Source organism: Ascochyta rabiei, chromosome 5 (genome assembly GCF_004011695.2).
Source record: "Ascochyta rabiei chromosome 5, complete sequence".
NCBI classification, from domain to species: domain Eukaryota; kingdom Fungi; phylum Ascomycota; class Dothideomycetes; order Pleosporales; family Didymellaceae; genus Ascochyta; species Ascochyta rabiei.
This window is the reverse complement of record NC_082409.1, coordinates 636,175-654,893: the sequence shown is the minus strand read 5'-3', so window position 1 is coordinate 654,893 and position 18,719 is coordinate 636,175. Positions and strand designations below refer to the sequence as shown.

General features: G+C 49.9%; 7 protein-coding genes and 1 non-coding gene across 9 annotated transcripts, besides 1 other annotated feature; 4 read left to right on the top strand and 4 right to left on the bottom strand.

Annotated features, from left to right (window-relative positions):
• Positions 1–666: 666 nt before the first annotated feature.
• On the bottom strand, positions 667–1,921 carry EKO05_0003361 (translation initiation factor eIF-2 beta subunit; the record flags this gene model as incomplete). 2 transcript variants are annotated; one of them, XM_059636150.1, is made up of 5 exons in its annotated part: positions 667–796; positions 852–1,450; positions 1,506–1,561; positions 1,620–1,770; positions 1,910–1,921. In XM_059636150.1, the coding sequence occupies 5 exons, from the start codon at positions 1,919–1,921 to the stop codon at positions 667–669; spliced, it is 948 nt and encodes a 315-aa protein (XP_059492133.1). The 2 variants fall into 2 exon arrangements, with proteins under 2 accessions (XP_059492133.1, XP_059492132.1); XM_059636149.1 differs by having other exon boundaries at positions 1,668–1,770.
• Positions 1,346–1,376: a tandem repeat.
• A 370-nt stretch (positions 1,922–2,291) lies between the features above and the next one.
• On the top strand, positions 2,292–2,675 carry EKO05_0003360 (uncharacterized protein; the record flags this gene model as incomplete). The annotated part of the gene is made up of 2 exons (XM_038938359.1): positions 2,292–2,520; positions 2,572–2,675. The coding sequence occupies 2 exons, from the start codon at positions 2,292–2,294 to the stop codon at positions 2,673–2,675; spliced, it is 333 nt and encodes a 110-aa protein (XP_038800907.1).
• Positions 2,676–2,926: 251 nt separating this feature from the next.
• Positions 2,927–3,984, bottom strand: EKO05_0003359 (uncharacterized protein; the record flags this gene model as incomplete). The annotated part of the gene is made up of 3 exons (XM_038938648.1): positions 2,927–3,300; positions 3,362–3,654; positions 3,860–3,984. 3 exons carry the CDS (start codon positions 3,982–3,984, stop codon positions 2,927–2,929), a joined length of 792 nt encoding a protein of 263 aa, XP_038800908.1.
• A 3,774-nt stretch (positions 3,985–7,758) lies between these two features.
• Positions 7,759–9,129, bottom strand: EKO05_0003358 (uncharacterized protein; the record flags this gene model as incomplete). The annotated part of the gene is made up of 2 exons (XM_038938352.2): positions 7,759–7,881; positions 7,933–9,129. The coding sequence occupies 2 exons, from the start codon at positions 9,127–9,129 to the stop codon at positions 7,759–7,761; spliced, it is 1,320 nt and encodes a 439-aa protein (XP_038800909.2).
• Positions 9,130–10,153: 1,024 nt separating this feature from the next.
• Positions 10,154–10,322, top strand: EKO05_5t1. The gene has a single exon. It is a non-coding gene; the product is annotated as a tRNA-Thr (tRNA).
• Positions 10,323–10,860: 538 nt separating this feature from the next.
• EKO05_0003357 (ATP-dependent DNA helicase yku80) lies at positions 10,861–13,307 on the top strand (the record flags this gene model as incomplete). Its single annotated transcript, XM_059636148.1, has 4 exons — positions 10,861–10,989; positions 11,092–11,219; positions 11,424–11,634; positions 11,682–13,307. 4 exons carry the CDS (start codon positions 10,861–10,863, stop codon positions 13,305–13,307), a joined length of 2,094 nt encoding a protein of 697 aa, XP_059492131.1.
• A 2,002-nt stretch (positions 13,308–15,309) lies between these two features.
• On the top strand, positions 15,310–16,989 carry EKO05_0003356 (uncharacterized protein; the record flags this gene model as incomplete). The annotated part of the gene is made up of 1 exon (XM_038945383.1): positions 15,310–16,989. One exon carries the CDS (start codon positions 15,310–15,312, stop codon positions 16,987–16,989), a length of 1,680 nt encoding a protein of 559 aa, XP_038800911.1.
• Positions 16,990–17,194: 205 nt separating this feature from the next.
• Positions 17,195–18,235, bottom strand: EKO05_0003355 (uncharacterized protein; the record flags this gene model as incomplete). The annotated part of the gene is made up of 1 exon (XM_038938296.2): positions 17,195–18,235. The coding sequence occupies one exon, from the start codon at positions 18,233–18,235 to the stop codon at positions 17,195–17,197; it is 1,041 nt and encodes a 346-aa protein (XP_038800912.2).
• Between the last annotated feature and the right edge of the window lie 484 nt (positions 18,236–18,719).

Below are 18,719 nucleotides of genomic sequence, written 5' to 3'. Positions count from 1 at the left end.
ATGGTCAGCACATATAACCGCCCGCCGCGCCCCTCATTACCTGTTCGTGTCAAGCTCAGCCTCAATCATCCATAGCTGTTGACTAGCGGGGTATGTAGCCGCCGAATAGAGGGGACGCCGCATTGTTCTCCTGACCTATGCTACAGCTTACTCGGGTTGCACAGCGTGACGATGCTGATCTCCTGAGTTCCAGAGCTATCTTGGGCCACTGGAACACACGTCTTAACGGATACAAGCGTGCTGTGTCAAAGACGTTGGCCGAGGAAACATTAAAGCTCTCCCGGAGCTTCTGGCCAGGGTTAGGGTCCAAGCGTTGGCGTCCCGCACGCAAGCGCCTACTCCATTTCCCGCACCGATATCTGGACCTGATTTGCTGGCACCGACGGGCTGTGTAATTTCCTCGGTTTTCTAGTCATATGTATTGGACATGATGAATCAAGACGCAGTAATTGAAAGAGAGGACACCAAGTGGATGAACTTTAGGTTGTATCATCAATGCGAATAGACATAAACCACTCCTATGTAGTCTTGTACACCAGGCTCTTCGTATACCGCTCCCCTTGCCACAGTTTATCCGAACGAGCGAGCCGCCATGACATCCGCAGCGCCCGCCAACCCAGCCAAGCAAACGCATGTCGATATTTGTGAAGCGCAAACGTGAACTCATTAGGTCTTGATCATCCTCCTTCTCTTTCCGATCTGTGCAGAGAAACCAGTCTTGATGGCCTGTACTGAACGCCTGGAACCGCAGCTGTTGCAAGTGACGAAGCTGAGACGGTTCTCACCCTTGGAAAGACTACGTCAACGTTAGCATACACGCGTATTCGGAAAAGACCACGCAATCAACGTACTCTGTGTCTGGAGAGCGACAGGTCTTGCAGGTGACATATTCGACAATGTACCGCCTGAGAACGTTCTCGATCTGCTTCTGCTGGAAACGACCCTTAATGACCAGACGACGAGAACCGTCGACGGAACCGCTGGTACCCAATTCGGCGAACAAGAATTGAGTAACGTGCTCGTCGGTACGCTTCATCCTCTTGCAAATCTCGGCGATGTTGGCGAAGATGGTCTTCTTGTTTCCTTCACGGAGGCACTGCGGCGGCGGAATCTTGTAGCTCTTGACGCTGTTTCCGGCAAGGTCGGGGTGCTGGGAGTGGAGGAGGGTGAAGAATCGGTTCAGCAGCATGTCGTACTTGATGGGGGTTGTGCTCTCGTGCGACCAGATGCCTGTGCCCTTCATCATGTCGCCCTCCTGGACCTCCTCCTCTTCGGCAGCGGGTGCCTCCTCCTCAGCAGCATCGCCACCAGCGGCAGCGAGCTTGGCCTCGAAGTCATCCTCGACCTTCTTCTTGCTCGACTTCTTCTTCTTCTTCAGCGCAGAGAAATCGCCTTCAGCGGCGTCCTCGCCCTCCTCGCCCTCCTTCTTCTTGGTCGACTTCTTCTTCTTCTGTCCGTGCGTCAGTTTTGTCGTTTGTATCTGGTCTGTAGGGTCGCGTTCGTACCTTCTTGGCTAGGTCGGCAAACATTTCAGTGACTTCCTCGACGTCTTTGTCATCGCCTATAACCCCGCATGTCAGCCTAACGTTCAATGTGTGCGCATGTGTATGGGTGTTTACCCGCAAGTGCAGGCGAGCCGGTGGAGTGGCTCTCAGCGGATGACTTACCACCGTTGGTCTCTTTCGACTCGGTGACCTGGCCATCGCTGTCGACGATTGTGGTGCCCTCAGAGAATGCGACGGACTTCCGGGGCTTGCGCTCGGCAGATTCCTGTTCAACCGTGTCAGAGTTTGTGTTCGTAGCAGGCCAGTTGACGGTGAGCAGGTAAGGGGGTATTTCGAGAGAGTAGACGTGCTCCTCGAGGGGATGTTGTATTTCGAATGTGAACGTGGGGCTCGAAATGACGTACAGTATCAGCCATGATTGCGGTCGTGTCTGGGTTTGTTGCTGTCGTGTATAAGGGTGGATTCCTGAACAGTGAGCCCCAGTATTCGGGTTAGTGGTAGGTCAGGTGGTGGGTGTGGAGTCGCTGAGACGGAGCTTGACTTTCAGTTCTTTTTGCCGCATGCTGTGAGTCGAACGCAACTGCCAAGAGATCAGCCACAACACGCTAAGCCCCACCTTCGCTCATTGGCTGCTGCGCTCGGCTTCACATCACCAAACGCGCGCCGGGGTAGCTTTGACCCCGTACTGCCAGACCCTCAGCTCCATCGATGCAGCTGCGGTAGCAAACCGCTATCGCCACAGTCACACCTTGTTTCCCGAATCTGCACGCTGCCACTACCACCGCCATGTCTCTGAGCAACAGCCACAGCTTCATCGAGCCGCATGCCAGCTCTTCCGAGGCCGACATGGACTCCCTTCCCTCCTCTTCCACGAGTTCCTCAGTCGACGAAGACGAATATGTTTCAGACGCAGAAAGAGAATGGCGGGAGTCATTGCAGCAGATGGAGTTGCTGCTGACCATGGTCATGGTACCATACATTGGGAAATACTTTGGACGGAAGTTTGCATACTACGGTACGTCATTCAATGATATGCGGAAATACAAAGATCGCTGATTGTACACAGGCTGGGCCAAGTTCATGGAATGGAAATATCCTGTCGAGATTGTCATTACAAATAAAACAGCTTTCAAGGCAGCCGGGGCCATCGAGGCAGCGGCAACATTATAACGTGTCGAGGCAAGGACAACCTACAGCAAGGGCGTTTAAGGCGTATTGTTTGATTCAGCATTTAAGGAAGCACCAAATCTTCGAAATACCAGTATATACAAGAGATCGATCACAAAGACGCACCAGCAGACGGCTTCTTTGCCCGCCGCCCTGGACGGACGTGATACGGACAGGTTAATCAGACAACCACAATTCCAAACAAGCAGCCAAGCGTCAGTCCGAAGTTAAAACAAATCCCTCGCCAACGGCTTTTAGTAAACACGCACCCTTCCATATTCATCAACATACGGAGTGGACCCCACAGCCACGACGTACTTTTGAGGCCTGTTGCGGTCCATGCCCCCGTGCATGCAATGTATATCTTCCATCTCGAGCCTTTTCTTGCTCTTGGGCTTGCCTTCCGCGATCCTCAGCTTCTCAAAGTACACATAGGCTCCATAAAACACGGCACTCGTATTACCCTGGCGTGGGCCCTTCTTACTACGAAATGCGCTGAGCTGCGCAGATTGAATTTTACGTTCTGTCGTGCAGAAACATGCGGCGATGCTGCGTAGGAAGGCAGCTTGTGTTACGCCGGGTTTCTTGAGATGTGCGTTTATTTTGCGGCGGATGTCGTCGCATGTGTCTGCATCCGATTAGAGTTGCACTCAATTGCAGAGTCGTTGAGCGTGGGAGTATAGACGTACCGTATATCTCGACCTCATCGTCTTCCTCGCCCTCTAATTCGATAGCAGCAACATTTGGCGCCGCCGCATGTTCGTTCGCCTTTGGTTTTTGGGTGTTTTTAGATGGTTTGATGCCGAGCAGCTGGCGCTTCTTGAAGAATTTCCATGCATTGCGATACACCGAGGACGCGGAGCCCTTTTGCGGCCCCGTCTGGTTCATGAAACGCGAGTACGTGGTCGAGTTGGCACCGATCGCTTTTCGGAATTCTCCTACTTTCATTTCGCCGTTATCGATGTAAACTTTGATCATACGGCTGGGATGGCATTAATTTCGAGTAGCATAGTAAATCCGAACCGGCATTAGAAACCCAGGGGCATGTAGATGACTGTTTTTTAAAACGTATAACTCTGCGAGGTATATGACAAAGACGTAGATGAAGCCCTGAAAATCTCACAGGCGCGGGATGGGTACTGTACAAAGCTGTGTGTCGAGATAGTCTGAAACGAAAGTACACATACCGCACAGCATCACAGCTATCCGTCATATCCAAAGAATCAACGGCAGCTTCCAACCCGTCATCATCCATAGCTGTATACTCTTCCGGCTCGGGCGTGCCGGCGCTCAGCTCGGTCTCGCTGGACATGTTGCAAGAAACCGCAACTCTACTTCAGCCCTAAACAAACTCGGCGTTGAAAGCAGCACGTGTTGGCGAAGAGAGAATATGGGTATCCGTTCTGAGGATTCGTGTTTCCTGGTGTGATGACGCAACGTGACGCCCGTGCGGGGGTCCGGTTCTTGGGCACAACAAACGCGAGGTCAGAAGTTCTCTCCCTTCCCGCAACCCTGCTCATCGCAATCCACCGTACAGGGCTTGATTTCACGATGAAACTGGTGCAGCTAGCTTGCATGTAATTGACTGCACCAAAAACAATTTTGTCGGCTTGCTGATCAGCTGGTTTTCCTCAACATGAATGTCTATGGCGTGTATCAGGCCGACAGAAGCGGTCTATATTGATTGTGACTATATTTTGCGCAGGTGTTCCTGTACGTATCCATCGTTTTCGTCTAGCTCAGTGATGTCTGCAAGCATGCCTCCAGAACCCTGGACTCCAAGAGACAAAGTAATTTTTACCGAGATCGCTTCTGTTAAACGAATACCAAACGGTACCAATGTTGATGTTGCTAATGTTAAATGCCAAACGGCACAAGTGTTGCTATTCGGCAAGAAAGTTAAGTTCAACGGCACATCAACCAGATCAGCATCGGCCTCAGCGGGTTCTCTGGACCGAGGACGAGGAGAACCTTCTGGAGAGTCTCTGGCGACAAGAGCAGTTGGCTAAGAACAATGGGTATCAACTTGAACTCCGTCGTTCTGAAATCGCGGTTTGTATTCGCGCCAGCCAGCTGAGTTTTCCGAGAAGAGGCTCAATAAACGATGGTGCTAGCTACAAAGCTGGATTATGGACGAGGACGGGGGACGCCTACATGCTTCAGGGAGTCGCAGACGGTCTCCGCGATGATGACATCCAAGCACAGTTCTTTCATAACACTAGATCCGTACAGACTGTGGAAGCAAGACGACATGAGCTTCAGAAAGCCCAGCCAACAGTAGTCAACCGCCAAAGATAGCCCAGCGACACTATACCAATGCAATCCAGTCAGTCGCCGCTATACATTCGTACAGTGCGACCAAGTCAGAAGATACGAGAAATATACACACATATAATCATTCATCGTACTGCTCTGTCCGACAAAGTCAGAACAGACATACACGATCTCTTAGATGACCTCGGTTGGCCAGCAGATGTACAGGCCGAGGAAGAAATTGGGAGTGGTTCCTGGGGTGGCCTGCAGCCAGTGTGGCCTGATACCGACAACAGGTTTTTGAGAGCTTTGCAGGGTGACAACAATTTAGATTAGAGGGAAATTGCAGATCTGAAATCTTTTGACCTTTGCTTTGGATACATAGCAGCCCAACAGCTAAACGTAGAAATGAATACCGCCAGATCTACGGAGACCTTTAGTAGCAACATCAAAGAAGACGTCACTTCATCACTTACTGCTTTCCTTGAGGAGCAGGAAGTTCAAACGGAGTCAGAAGATGACTATACATAGCTGCATAAATTCTCCCTGTCTTTGCAACAAGAACTGGACCATTGGTGTAGGCGATGACGTCTGGGCTGAGTGCTATGATGTCCTCTGGGGCTGGGGCTGACATGTTGTTGGACGTCGGGGCGATGAAAGCGACGAGCTATGGAATCCTAAATGACCAACAACATGGAATCTCAACTATAAAACCAAGTTTCGCCCGTCTCTTTACTGTGCGGCGCAGCGGTACAAACCAACATGATTCCAGGGCAATGGTACGAAGGTACGGAGTATGTTCTCAACGCGACCTGGCTTTCCAAGGCCATTGACATGCTGATACTGACGAATTGGGCAGCTGCAATCGATACCTTCGCAAAACCGAACGGCACAACCCATCCTTGCGACTGTGAAGCTTCGGAGATAAACGCAATCGATCACCGTGGTTCAGCAGCCTCGATCTCGTACGAAATTTGTGCGGACAGATATCACTCGGTGGCATTGCCAGCAGTTATTTCCCAGGGTATCAGAATCTTCGACAAATGGGTAGTTCCGGAGGTCTCCAGAAGAGTCGATCAATGCACCAGAGCTGTATATCCAGCAAGAGCCCCATCGAATCCATCTTGGCCATCATTTCTTGCTATTTATCTTTAGGCCACGAGATATAGGTCCATGCTGCCGACCTCTCTTTTCAAGGACCTCGACTTACGGTCATAATCACGCAAACACGTTCTGCTATTCACGCGCTGGCTGAATGGTCTATCGTCCCAGAACCAGAGTTCGAAGCTTGAGGGAATCCGAAGGTGGCAGTCGGTTGGACAGTCACCAACGCTACCCATCTATCCTAAGTAAGGGTGTGTACCAAGGTTTCCAAGATGGTCGACGAGGTGGAGTGAGCAAAGGGTGTGCGTGCTGTTCGCGCTACAGAGGTTTGCTGATCAATTTCTAGTTCGGCCAGATCAGGGGGCACCTTCCCCTTACAGTCATCCTCTTACCATCTCTATTCACATCTCGTGCTCCGTCACGCAATATCTCCGGCAGACCCAGTCACATGTTCCTATTTCACGGCTGATTTCCGTGGTTCTCTCGATGCAGACCTAGGCGGCGGTCAATGTCTCATGATTCTAAAGTCGCTGCATATACGGCAGCCTAATTTAGAAGACATATGGATCAGTGGGTCTGTTCCATGCTCCAACACGGAACTGCCGCGGTACAATTAAAGTCGACTGCCTAACATCACTAGCTCAGACGGTGCTGGGCGAAACTTCTCAGAAGAGTGCACTTCTCCAGTCAATACCTTAGGTGCAGTGAGTAAAGATTTTCAAATACTATACCCTTTTGGCCTTTTTGATATTAGTACAGAATGTTGACACGACCGCACTTCCTCCGGAACAATGGCAAGGCCTATAATGCGCCAAGGCGGCACAGTCGATGCATAGCGAAGCTTATTTATCTGATCTCCACGGGAGAATGCTGTGGTCTGCAGCAAAGGTGGCGAAGAACTGAGAGAGCAGGAACAGTTTCCCCTTGCTGCACTATAGGTGGATACCAGTACTGGTGCAGGACGAGTCTAGGACACCTAACGCGTATACTAAGTCAACGCACGTTGTTAACAACCACTGTGTCTCACCCTTATCGGCCACTCGAACTGCCGTCTTGTTTTTACTGCATGAAATTTACTCTCAGAGCCTCGTATTCACATGTTCTTAATTGCAGTGGAATTATCAATCATCGGATTTTGCGATCAGCCTGATGGAAAGAACGGCACAGACTCTTGCGCTTGAAACTGATTCTGGGTGAGCACAGTGCTGGTAAAGGATGTAATCCGGCACCTTCTTCATTCTTACACTCTAGGATAACAGCCCCACGCAATCGCGATTTTAATGACAGTGCCTCCCTAGCCATAGTGTTTTCCACTTTTTTCACCGTCATTTCGGCCAGCAGCATCAATGCAACCAAATTCTCGAGGAACGAGCTATGTGCCATTGAGGACATGCTCCTACTCACAAAAAAGGTTGTTCTCGAAAGACCAGGTACACCCCACCCCGTAACACAAGTATTCAGAACTGATTAAAATTTAACTCAGTAAAACGTAGGTATCTCGAAAAAAAATCTTAAATTATGACCTTGTGTTAGTCAAGAGAGTAACTCTTTCTAATAGTATATATATTTTTTTTTCTATTAATTAAAGGTACACTTAACGTAAAAGAACCTTACTCTAATAAGATCGCTAGCGCCTTGGCTTTTGAGGCTTCACGATTGTGTCCACGACTTGAACGAGCCGACACCAACTATGCATACATATTCTAACATTTGTATTGGGAAACGTCCGTCACACCTCGACCCTTGCCTCTGATGCTCGAGCACTGATCTCCGACACGAGGGGTATCCAAAGATGGTGTTTCAGATTGAAATACGCATATGCTGCGCCAAGCCCTAGGCTGGCCAGATGGACCTATAAAGAGTTAGCAGAGTATCAAGACACCATAAATGCAGTATGACATACCAGATAGGCGGGTCTGTTACCTCCCTTAGGGGTCTGGAGTATTTTGTAGGCTTGCGAGGCTGCAAAGAGCATACCCCAGTACATCGTATCGAGCCTGAGAATGAGACCTTGCGGCAACCACATCTTCTCATCCGCATAAGCGACACAGTAGACACCCAAGGCAGCAGCAATAGCACCGCTAGCACCCAGATTCATTATTAGCCCATTGGCGAGGTTGAGGCGATACGCAAAGTGCGCAAGGTAGCTTGTGATGAGTGGTACACTGACTAGAAAGGCTGCCGTATGGAACAGATCGCCATCAAAGTACCGAACAACACCCGGCAGAAACCACACGAGTGCGGCCATGTTTGTCGCAGCATGCGCCCAGCTGGTGTTGACGAGAGGGTAGGTGAACGCCGTCCATTTTTTCTCACCAGTGATGTGGATGAGATTTTCCCAGATGGGCAGCGGTGACCTCTTGAGGAGATGGATGGCTAATGTTGCAATAACAATACCAATGGTGAGACTGTCAAGCTCATTCCAGCCGGCCTTAACACCTTCGAGGACAACGGTCGGAGTCAAGTACCAGGTTTGAGGAGGCTGCACACGTTTCGGAAGATGGCTGCCATCGGAGCTTGGTATTCCAGCCTTCACGTCCAGAAATGCAAGTGCGAGATAGGTGAAGCTCAATGCGAGTAGGGTCCATACTCCAGGGACGAGAAGCTTTCTCCTCAAGAGAGTAATGCGCCGCTGGATTGCCGCTTCTTTCGCATCGATGGTGATTGTCACCCCATCTTCTGGCCCTTTGCTTGGTGACCGTTTTATGTCTTTCATGAAATGCCTTGGAGTGGATGGGCTTTTTGAGACGGATTGAGCCGCAGGCGAAGACGCTGCCTCACTCGCAGGCTTTACCACGGTCTTAGGTACAGGTGACTGGTTTGAGTTTTTCAGCGCATTGAGCAGAAGCGATGCCTTCCTTGTCGAGTCTACTTTGGGACTGCCTTTTCTTCGAATGGGTTGATTACTTGTTGATGTAGGCTTGAATACAGGTTTAGCTGGCTTCGATGGAAGTGACCGTGCTGATTCAGACTTGAAACGCGCCAGAACAAGAGATGCGGCGTGTTGTGTTGGCAGTGTAAACTGCGAGCGGAACAACGGTATGCCACATCTTGGGATGCATCTTGAAGTAGAGCCCGAAACCACACCAAAGAAAGACATAGCACGTTAAGCAAGATGTGAAAAGCTGTACTTTCACAGAGAAGGATACAAAGCGTGGAACTTGCTATGAAATGCGGTAATACATGTGGTTGGAATGGGTTTGGCGAGGTTTGAGGTGCAGTTGACACAGCCATCATAGCTCGAAGACGAAGATCGCGTAAAACTTTAGCGCAACGCCAGGTCACGTGAGCTCATGCACACTCGCGACCAACACACCGACTTCCATCTTTCTGCCGCCGAGCCATCTTGAAAGGCTACCTATCTTTTTCACTTTTGCCCATCTTATTCCATACTTATAGACCCTGAGACTAAAACCCAACGAGACTGAAACCTAACTCTAGCGACAGTTTCCGGCAAATATGCTGCACTTCACGATATGCATGCATCTCCTAATCGTGGACTCTCAACAAGACCTATTGATCTTTATTCTGCATCTTCGGCGCCTTGTCCTATACTCTGTACTCTCTGCTTTCACCTAAGAGAGCGAGTTACTCCTCATTCTTACCTTACCACCTCTAACATTTGCTTCTGCAATGTTTCACTTACAGTCAAGATATATGAGTATCAATGTCCAGAATCCCTTCGGTTTGGCAAGAGTATAATGAAACAGGTCAAGAACAAGCTATTGGGTCTGCCACAGTCATGCACGATTCGCGTGCTAATCCGGCACACAATCCCAGCAATGTTGTGGCAGAGTTGTGGTGCTACCTAAGCTCAGTGCAAGGTACACCTTGACGAGCCTCGGGGGTTGTAGGGACATGATTGTACATACTGTGCTGTTGTTCTTGTGCCCCACCTTATTACTGTTTTCGCTTGTGACTCATCGTGCGTTCTTTCAACAACCTCATTTTCGACGACTGTCGGCTAGTCCCTATCAATTTTCATCAAGTACATATATTGTTGTTTCAGCGGTTGTTTCTATAAATAGAATGGATGTTTTGGCCAAGTGAAGTAACATCTTGTCTTCTATGGAGGCTTCTCGTATACCTGGTGTGCGTGAGTTCGAGTCTCATAGACAGCATCAGGCTCAGTGGTCTAGTCGTATGATTGTCGCTTCGTAAGTTGCCTATCGGACTCGTGTTTACCAGGAGATCACCTCAGAGAGCACTTCCTAACAATCACCAGGGGTACCAAGCCCAGATACAAAGTATCGGAGATGTGACAGGTCCCGGGTTCAAATCCCGGCTGAGCCCATACGTTTTTTGCTGTTCTTTGCAGCCGTCCTTTTTGACCATGCTCAGCCTACTCCACTAGTAGTGGAGAGAAGTGTTTTCGTAGTTGTGTGGGTGTAGGTAGAAGCCACGTGACGCCGTTTGACTACAACAATCGCATCTCCACAGGCAAGAGAGTTGTCTGCAAGGTAAAGAATAAGAGTCAATTGTAACCGCATGTAACCAAGTAATAACGATGTTCATATTGGTATTTTACCACGCCCAAAGAGTGTTAGATGCAGATTCGGCTAGCGCATCACGTGGGCTCGCGTGCGCGACTAGCATGTACCCGCGTGTTTGCCTAACAGGCTGCACCACGTTCTATAGACTAGCGTTACAAACGCGCTCTTTGCATCCGCTCGCACGATTACCTTCTTTCCAAAAGTAAATCGTGTTTTGTCTTGCATGGTGCTGCTCTTATTCACTTCAAAGTTCAACAGGTGCCTTCCAGCACCAGCATATTTTTCACGCACGCGCAACGCCCTCGAAAAGAGCAAGGAAATCGCAGCTAGCTGCAAACATGGCGGGTAAGGAAGCGACGATATACATTCTCGATCTGGGGGCATCGATGGGCGAGAAGCGTCATGGACGTGATCTCACAGATCTCGACTGGGCACTTGAATATGTATGGGACAAGATTACGACTACAGTATGCAGACGTTCCTTTGGTGACCTAGTGGGTGGCGCATTGTAATTACGTCGGGTCGTTTTTGGCTGCGTGGTTTGAAGACAAGAACTAAAGATTGCGCAGGTTGCGACAGGCAGGAAGACAGCGCTCATGAGTGTGATTGGGTGTCGCACGGATGAATCAAATCTGAACGGTGTTATGGAAGAAGCTGAGGGCTACGAAAACATCACGGTGTTCTCCGAGCTGAAACAGTGAGATTGACTGGATCTACAACAGTGAGCACGCTAACGAGGGTCAAGGTATCTGTTGAGCGACATACGGAGATTGCAAGACAGACTGAAGCCTAATAAAACGAACGAAGGAGACTGTTAGTACCTTGGAATCTGCTCTGAGCTCCCTTTGCTTACCTTTCCAGTGGTCTCTGCCTTAGCAGTCGCCATTCAGCTAATGTATAGCGCAACCCAAAACAAAGCTGGCAAGCCGCTTAAATACGATCGCCGAATCATCATAGTGACTGATGGGAGAGGTGAGATGGATGATGGCGATCTAGATGACATAGCGATGAAGATCAAGGATATCGATGCGCCAATCGAGCTTGTGCTTCTCGGCCTCGACTTCGACGATACAGACTACGGCTATGAAGAAGAGGACAAGAATGACGCGAAGGTAACAAGCTCAAGATGCCTAAATTTTTGACACCTAACGTATAGCAGGCGAACAACGAAGAAGTGCTGAAGAGCTTCGTCGAGAGTTGCAATGGTAATTTTGGTACTCTAGCAGAAGCAATCGAGCAGCTCAACATCCCGCGCCTAAAGCAGACACGGCCGATACCCAGCTTCAAGGGCCAGCTCACTCTTGGAGGCCCGGCAGATAAATTCGATGCAACTCTCACTATTGACGTAGAACGGTATCCCTGCACGATGCTTGCCAAGCCACCGACAGCGAGCTCCTTCGTCGTACGAACAGATCTGGGCGGGGCCGGCCCAAGCGATCAATCTCCGGCCACCATAGTTGGAGAAGACCACCCTATGAGCGACCTGGCGGCTGTGCGACATCAGCGTGGCTACCAAATCGACGACCCCAACGAACCAGGCATTAAGAAGAATGTCGAGATGGAAGAGCTAGAAAAGGGCTACGAGTATGGCAGAACAGCAGTTCACATCGCTGAATCTGACTTCAACGTCGTAAAGCTGGAAACAGATCCGTCACTGCAGCTTGTTGGCTTTGCTAGGGAAGAGGAATTCGAACGCTACCTTCCCATGAGCCGTACGAACTACATCGTACCTCAGAGAATGAACCAGCAAGCTCAGCTCGCGCTATCGTCTTTCATACACGCTCTGCACGAAGGTGGCCTGTACGCTGTTGCACGCCTGGTCACCAAGGAGAACAAGCCTCCAGTCATGGTTCTCCTGTCGCCACGCATCGAGCCGGACTTTGAATGTTTGATCGATGTAGAGTTGCCTTTCGAGGAAGACATGCGACGGTATAAGTTTCCGCCTCTAGACCGAAAGCTTACTGTAAGCGGGAAGGTCATCACAGAACACAAGGATCTTCCCAACATGGATCTAACAGCTGCAATGGACGCCTATGTCGATGCCATGGACCTGTCCACATTCGCAGAAGACGAGGATGGCAACGCCGACGAATACGCGAAGCCAGAAGACACATATGCACCCCTCGTCCACCGCATCAACCATATCGTGAAATGGCGCTCAACTCACCCTAATCCAACCCTCACCATCCCCGACCCGCCCTCGGTACTTACGAAATATTCTGCGCCACCTGCAGATCTTGTTAAGCACTCCAGCAAAGCTCTTGAATCCCTGAAAATGGCCGCAGACGTAAAGAAGATTCCACTCAAAGTCAAAGGCCGTGGCAAGCGTCAGCGCTCTGAGCATGATAAACCTATCTCAGGGCTCGATGTTGATGCGCTGTTGGGAAATCCAACACAAGTCAACATCGATCCTGAGAATCTTGTTCCGAGTTTCAAACAGGCACTTGCTGTCACCGACGACCTGGCGGCTATACAGTCCGCTGCTAATGCCATGGCGAAGGAGATCCGGGGTTTGGTGAGGAACAGTGTGGGTGAAAGTGCTTATGGAAGGGCATTGGAAGCTTTGAGTGTGATGAGAGATGAGCTTACTGAGCTTGAGGAGCCGGAGATGTATAACGAATTCGTGCGTGAGTTCAAGAAGGAGCTCCTGAATGACACACTGAATGGAGACCGAAGAGAGATGTGGTGGAGGGTCAGGGGAAGTCGGTACGGGCTGATCGATGAGAGGCGATCCCTTGTCAGCGACGTCACAGAGAAAGAGGCGGATGAGTTCTACAAGGCGTAAGTGGTTGTGAAGTACGCGCCCCTTTTTTCAGAGACAAGCAACTGTGCGCGCTATGGCCAGTAGTTATTTCGAAAGATTGAGTTCACAGACATCCTTCAACTTCTTCCATCAAATGCGATCTTGCTTGCCCCTCTTCACCTTTTTCAAGCGCCATCGCTGTCTCTTCATTTCTTGACCACAACTTTTATCTTCTTATTTAAAATCGTGGCTCAGTGTTACCGCATCTCCACGTGGTCGCGTCCTCGCAATTCGCCACCTCCATCTTGAGACCACGTCGCTAATACAAGGATCTCTAACGCCCGCATCTGCTCAAGCAACGTCCTATGCGTTTATGCCTGACGATGTGTACGCACCCACCCCAAATCTGGAACATTGATTCATCAATATAGACTATGAACGCGGGTCAGTAGATAACTGGTTAGTTTTCTGTAGTTGTCACGTTTTGCCCTGCATGCTGTCCTAATCTGTCACCCACCCTGTCACTTTTACTGTCAACTGACTATAGCTGGCCAGTCGGAACCTCTCGCTTGTCTATGACGTAGTTTCGATCGTAGCCGTGAAGATCCGGGGTGGGTGCGTACATTTCGCTAGGCCCCAATATTGGGCGGCGTTTCAAGGGATATGGAAGCTAATCAGGTGCCACGCAGTTGACTCTGGCCTTCTGCTTCTCGTTGGCTGCTGTACGGGACAGGCCGATAACGGCGGCTTTGCTGGCGCAATAAGCCGCGTTGCCGTGTGAGCCAAATTGACCTAGGACACTGGCTACAGAAACCTACGGGAAAGCTTAGACCATGGGGAAGTGAGTTGTCTTGGTGAAGCTTACTATACTCCCACCGTCCTGCATTGCCTTTAGCTGCGCTCGCGAACAGTTGAACACGCCCTTCGTGTTGACGGCAAATGAAGATTTTCAGTCCGCGTCCGTCAGGGCTTTGACTGGAATCGCTTTGGTGATGATACCGGCCATATTGACAGCCTCATCAAGCCTGTCGTATCTTTCGACCGTCAGTGTGATCCAAGGGTCGACCTTGCTACCATCTCGCACATCGATAACGGTATAAATACCGCATTTTCTGGTGAACATCGTCTGTTCTAGGCTCTGTTAGGAAATCGCCGAGGGCCAATTAGATTGCTAGTGGTGACCCACCACTCAACGACACCCCTTCAGTCACTCTCTAGCATCACAGTAGTATTAATTGCAGCCAAAACAGCGACCTAAAAATGGTTGCAGATGATTGTAGGGGAGTTTGTAAGTACAGCGGTACCTATATTAGCTGCCCTAGCTTATCCCTATCCTTAGTTGCAACCTACAATTATCCTAATAGCAGCTAATTCTGATGTTAACGAAGTATACTGTGTTGTTTAGCGACGTTGTAGTAGTCTAGACACTTATAAGGCAGATAAGGCGTATAAAGGCAGCAAGTTTAGGTAGTAGGAAGAACAATTAATAAGTTGTTGACGTAAGTGGTTCACGATTGACCTGCTGCTGGCTCAACGGAGTACCAGGCAACAATGGCGCCTGAGGGGTCGGCTGCATCGGCTGAGGTGTTAAGGATTGACTAATACTAGTAGGTTGCACAGGGGTTAATAAAGGTCTTTGAACATCGTAAGGTATCAAAAGTAAGCCACAATAGGGCATATTAATGTTAACACAAAACTGATTTTCTACTACAGACGTATCCTAAATGAAACTCTAATATATTGGCATATGCAGAGCCCCGCATCCCTCCCCCAACTGGCTCGGAGGTTTGCCCGAAAATAGCCTAAACCAGGCCATGTTCACCCAAGAATGCGGTACGCTCACATTCGTGACAGGCTAGTCCAGCAGACGATCTACGAAAATAAATTGCCCCTCGACTACTTCGGACTGCTTAGGGGTTTGGGGTTGTTGCCTTTGGCTTATGATACGCGGCAGTCTGAGCGTTGCTTCTCAAGTACTTGAGCCGCAAGTTTTTTCCATCCGTGATCAGACTCTTGCTTACACCGACTTCATCTATCAAGCATCATGCCTTCAATCGCTCCAGCAGGCCCTGACTATGATGTCATCATCATAGGTGCCGGGTTGTCTGGCATTTGCAGTCTCTATCACGTTCGAAAGCGTTTTCCGCAGTGGCGCGTGAAGGTTATTGACAACGCGCCAGACGTTGGTGGCACTTGGTACTGGAATCAGTATCCTGGATGTCGTTTTGACTCGGAATCACTGTCGTACAGCTTCTCTTTCGACAAGGAATTCCTTGATGAATGGCACTGGAAGGAGGCATTCTCTCCGCAACCGGAAACGCAAAAGTACATCAAACGCATTGCCGAGAAACACGACATGTACAAAGATATACAGTTCAACACACAGATAGAAACAGCTCATTGGAACGATGCAAACCATACATGGTCTTTCGTCGATGCGGAGAAAAGAGAGTACACAGCACGATTCTTTCTGAGCTGCCTTGGCTTCCTTTCTACCCCAACGCTGCCTGCCATACCTGGAGTCCATGATTTCAAAGGCGAGGCGTTTCATACGTCCAGGTGGCCATCCAGCCTCGACATCAGTCGCGACTTTGCCAATAAACGCATCGGCGTCATTGGCACCGGTGCCACAGGCATTCAGACTATCACCGCCATTTCAAAACAGCCCGGCTTCAAGTCACTCAGCGTTTTCCAACGAACAGCTAATTGGTCGGCGCCGCTTCGTAACTTCGAAATCACTCCTGAACAAATGAATATCTACAGAAGCGAGTATGACTCGGTATTTAAGACTTGCGCGGAAACATCGGCTGGTTTCATACACCAAGCTGATCCACGAAAGTCGTCAGAAGTGACTGAAGAGGAGCGTCTGGCGCACTGGGAGAAGATGTACAATGCGCCAGGCTTTGGAAAGATGTTAGGCGTTTTCAGCGATACATACACCGATCGTCAGGCGAACGAACTATACTCCAAATACATGGCAGACAAGATTCGACAGCGGATACATGATCCTGAGACGGCAGAAAGTCTGATTCCCAAGAATCATGGTTTTGGTACTCGACGAGTGCCCCTTGAAAGCGGCTACTTCGAAGCATACAATGAGCCAAACATCCACTTAGTCGATCTTCAGAAGACGACAATTACAAAAATAACCGCTGATGGTATCGTGACTTCGGACGGGACGAAGCACGAGCTGGACGTTTTGGTATACGCTACTGGTTTCGATGCCATTACTGGTGCATTCAACGCTATCGAGTGGCACGGCAAAGACAACCGCCCCTTGATCGCAAGCAGTGATACCAAAGAAGGCAACCAAGCCATCTGGCCTGACCACAAACCTCACACGTTCCTGGGCATCACCGTGCCTTCCATGCCAAACATGTTCATGACACTCGGCCCCCACCAGCCTTTTGGTAATGCTACACGGAGCATAGAACACGTGGTACACGTCATCGAGGAACTGCTGCAGTACTGCAAGGACAACAATTATACCTCTGTCGAACCAACGCAAGAGGCGGTTGATGCATGGACGGAGCACGTGTACGAGTGCAGCAAGGGCAGTCTGATGAATGAAGTGGATAGCTGGATGACGGGAGTGAACAAAAACGTAAAGGGCAAGACGGAGAGAAGTAGACATCCTGCGAGGTACACTGGGAGTGCGATTGAGTACCGTAGGCGCTGTGAGGAGTGCAAGACCTCTGGATACAAGGGATTGGTCTTTGCGTAGAGTACTCATTTACATTTGTCAACTACCAAAATTCCATCTTGATTTTCTCATATGCTGAGACTTGGTATGCCGCGGGAGGTTGCGGATGGAGTGTTGTATTTGGAGGGTGGGCGGAGTAGAATTGTGACTGGGGGTGTATTGGTGGTTGATGGCGGGTATATGAGCAGGTGAATTCTTGTATAATCGAGCGACATGAAGTATGGTGTTATAGATTCATCATCCTCTCTCCCAACCAGGCATCCAATCCACTCCACATCGCCGTCCCCTTCCCATCCCTCTCAAGGCTCTGACAAAACTTTCTCAAGCTCTCACACCGCTCTGTAACCCACGCTCTCCTCTCTTCCTCACTTCCTCTCAATTTTTCAACCACAACAGCATGGCTAAGCTTCATCTCACAAACGGGACAAAGATACGGCGGCTGCCTCACATCCTCCTTCATCCCCGCCGTACCCTGCAAGTTACATGCATAATAAACGCAATGTCCGAGTGCAAAGCAATGCCCAAGCTCATGGCTCACAGTCCTAGCCAAGCGGGAGAACCAGAGCGCTTCTCCGTCCCCACTCGTCTCTTGGTCACTCATCTTGCTCGCAGCGGCGTCGACAGCTTTCCGCATCGGCCCCGCTCTCGAACTCGCGACTTGTCGACGCGTAGGTTTCTTCGGTAGAAAATCCTCGGTACGGCATAAAACGTCAACGAAGGCCTTGCAGTGGCTCAAAGGCCACATGTGGGCTCGATCAACACCCTCTTTCGCGTCGAGTACGGGATTGTACCGCGCCGTCTGCACAACGGCGACTCTACTACCGCCGTATGCGCGACCGCAGCAGAAATCGTCGTCGGCTTCCCACATGTCGTGATCCACCAGGAGGAGCAGTGAATGGGCATCTTTGGGCAGGGCTCTGATTGCGCCGTCGAGGATATCGTCGAGATTGAGTTGGGCAGGGAAAGTGGCATCGGGAGGGACACGAGTCCGGATGCGTGTAGTCCCATCGCCATGCTGAAGGGCGATGTACTTCGGCAAGGATTTGCTACGGACTGTTGCAGCACGTTCTTCCCAGGATGCCCATTTGAGTTGTATTGGGAGTTCTTTGACCGGCAGGCCATGGTAGAAGGCACTGGTGTAGTCGATAAAGCTTTTGATGTTTGGGCTTTGTGCTTCCTTCTCTTTGAAGTCGGTTTTGTTGGGTACAGTCCAGGCCTGCATATAAGCAACGTCCTTTGTGATTTCTGGTACGCGTGCAACGTACATCGTTTGCCTCGACGCAGACACTTTGTTTCTTGTCTTAACCTGCAGCCAGCTTTTGAAATCCTGAGATTCACAGTCTGGATCGTAATTCAAATCATCAAATGGAAGTACCAATGGAGCCGGAAAGACATCGATCGGATCTTTCATGCTTGCAGGAAATTGAGTCTCTCGGAAGGATCTAGTCGTCGCTGCTGTTCGTTTCTGGAGCGAAGGCTGGGTGTAGCCTGCCAATTCAGCGAACGGCGAAGGCTCGAGCTGTAGGACTTGGTGACTGCATTTCTTAGATGTGGATGTCATCTCGACTTCAACCCAGCGTGATGCGGCGATTCTTGGATATTGTTAGATTCAGGTGGAAGATGCTAGGATGTTGCGGCCTCTTGTGGCTGTGTGATTGTTCATGGACGCTAGTCTACAAGAGGCACAAGTCGTGGATGGCCTTACGCCTGCCTGTCAACCTTTGAATCGGTTGCAAACCGTGTATTATTAC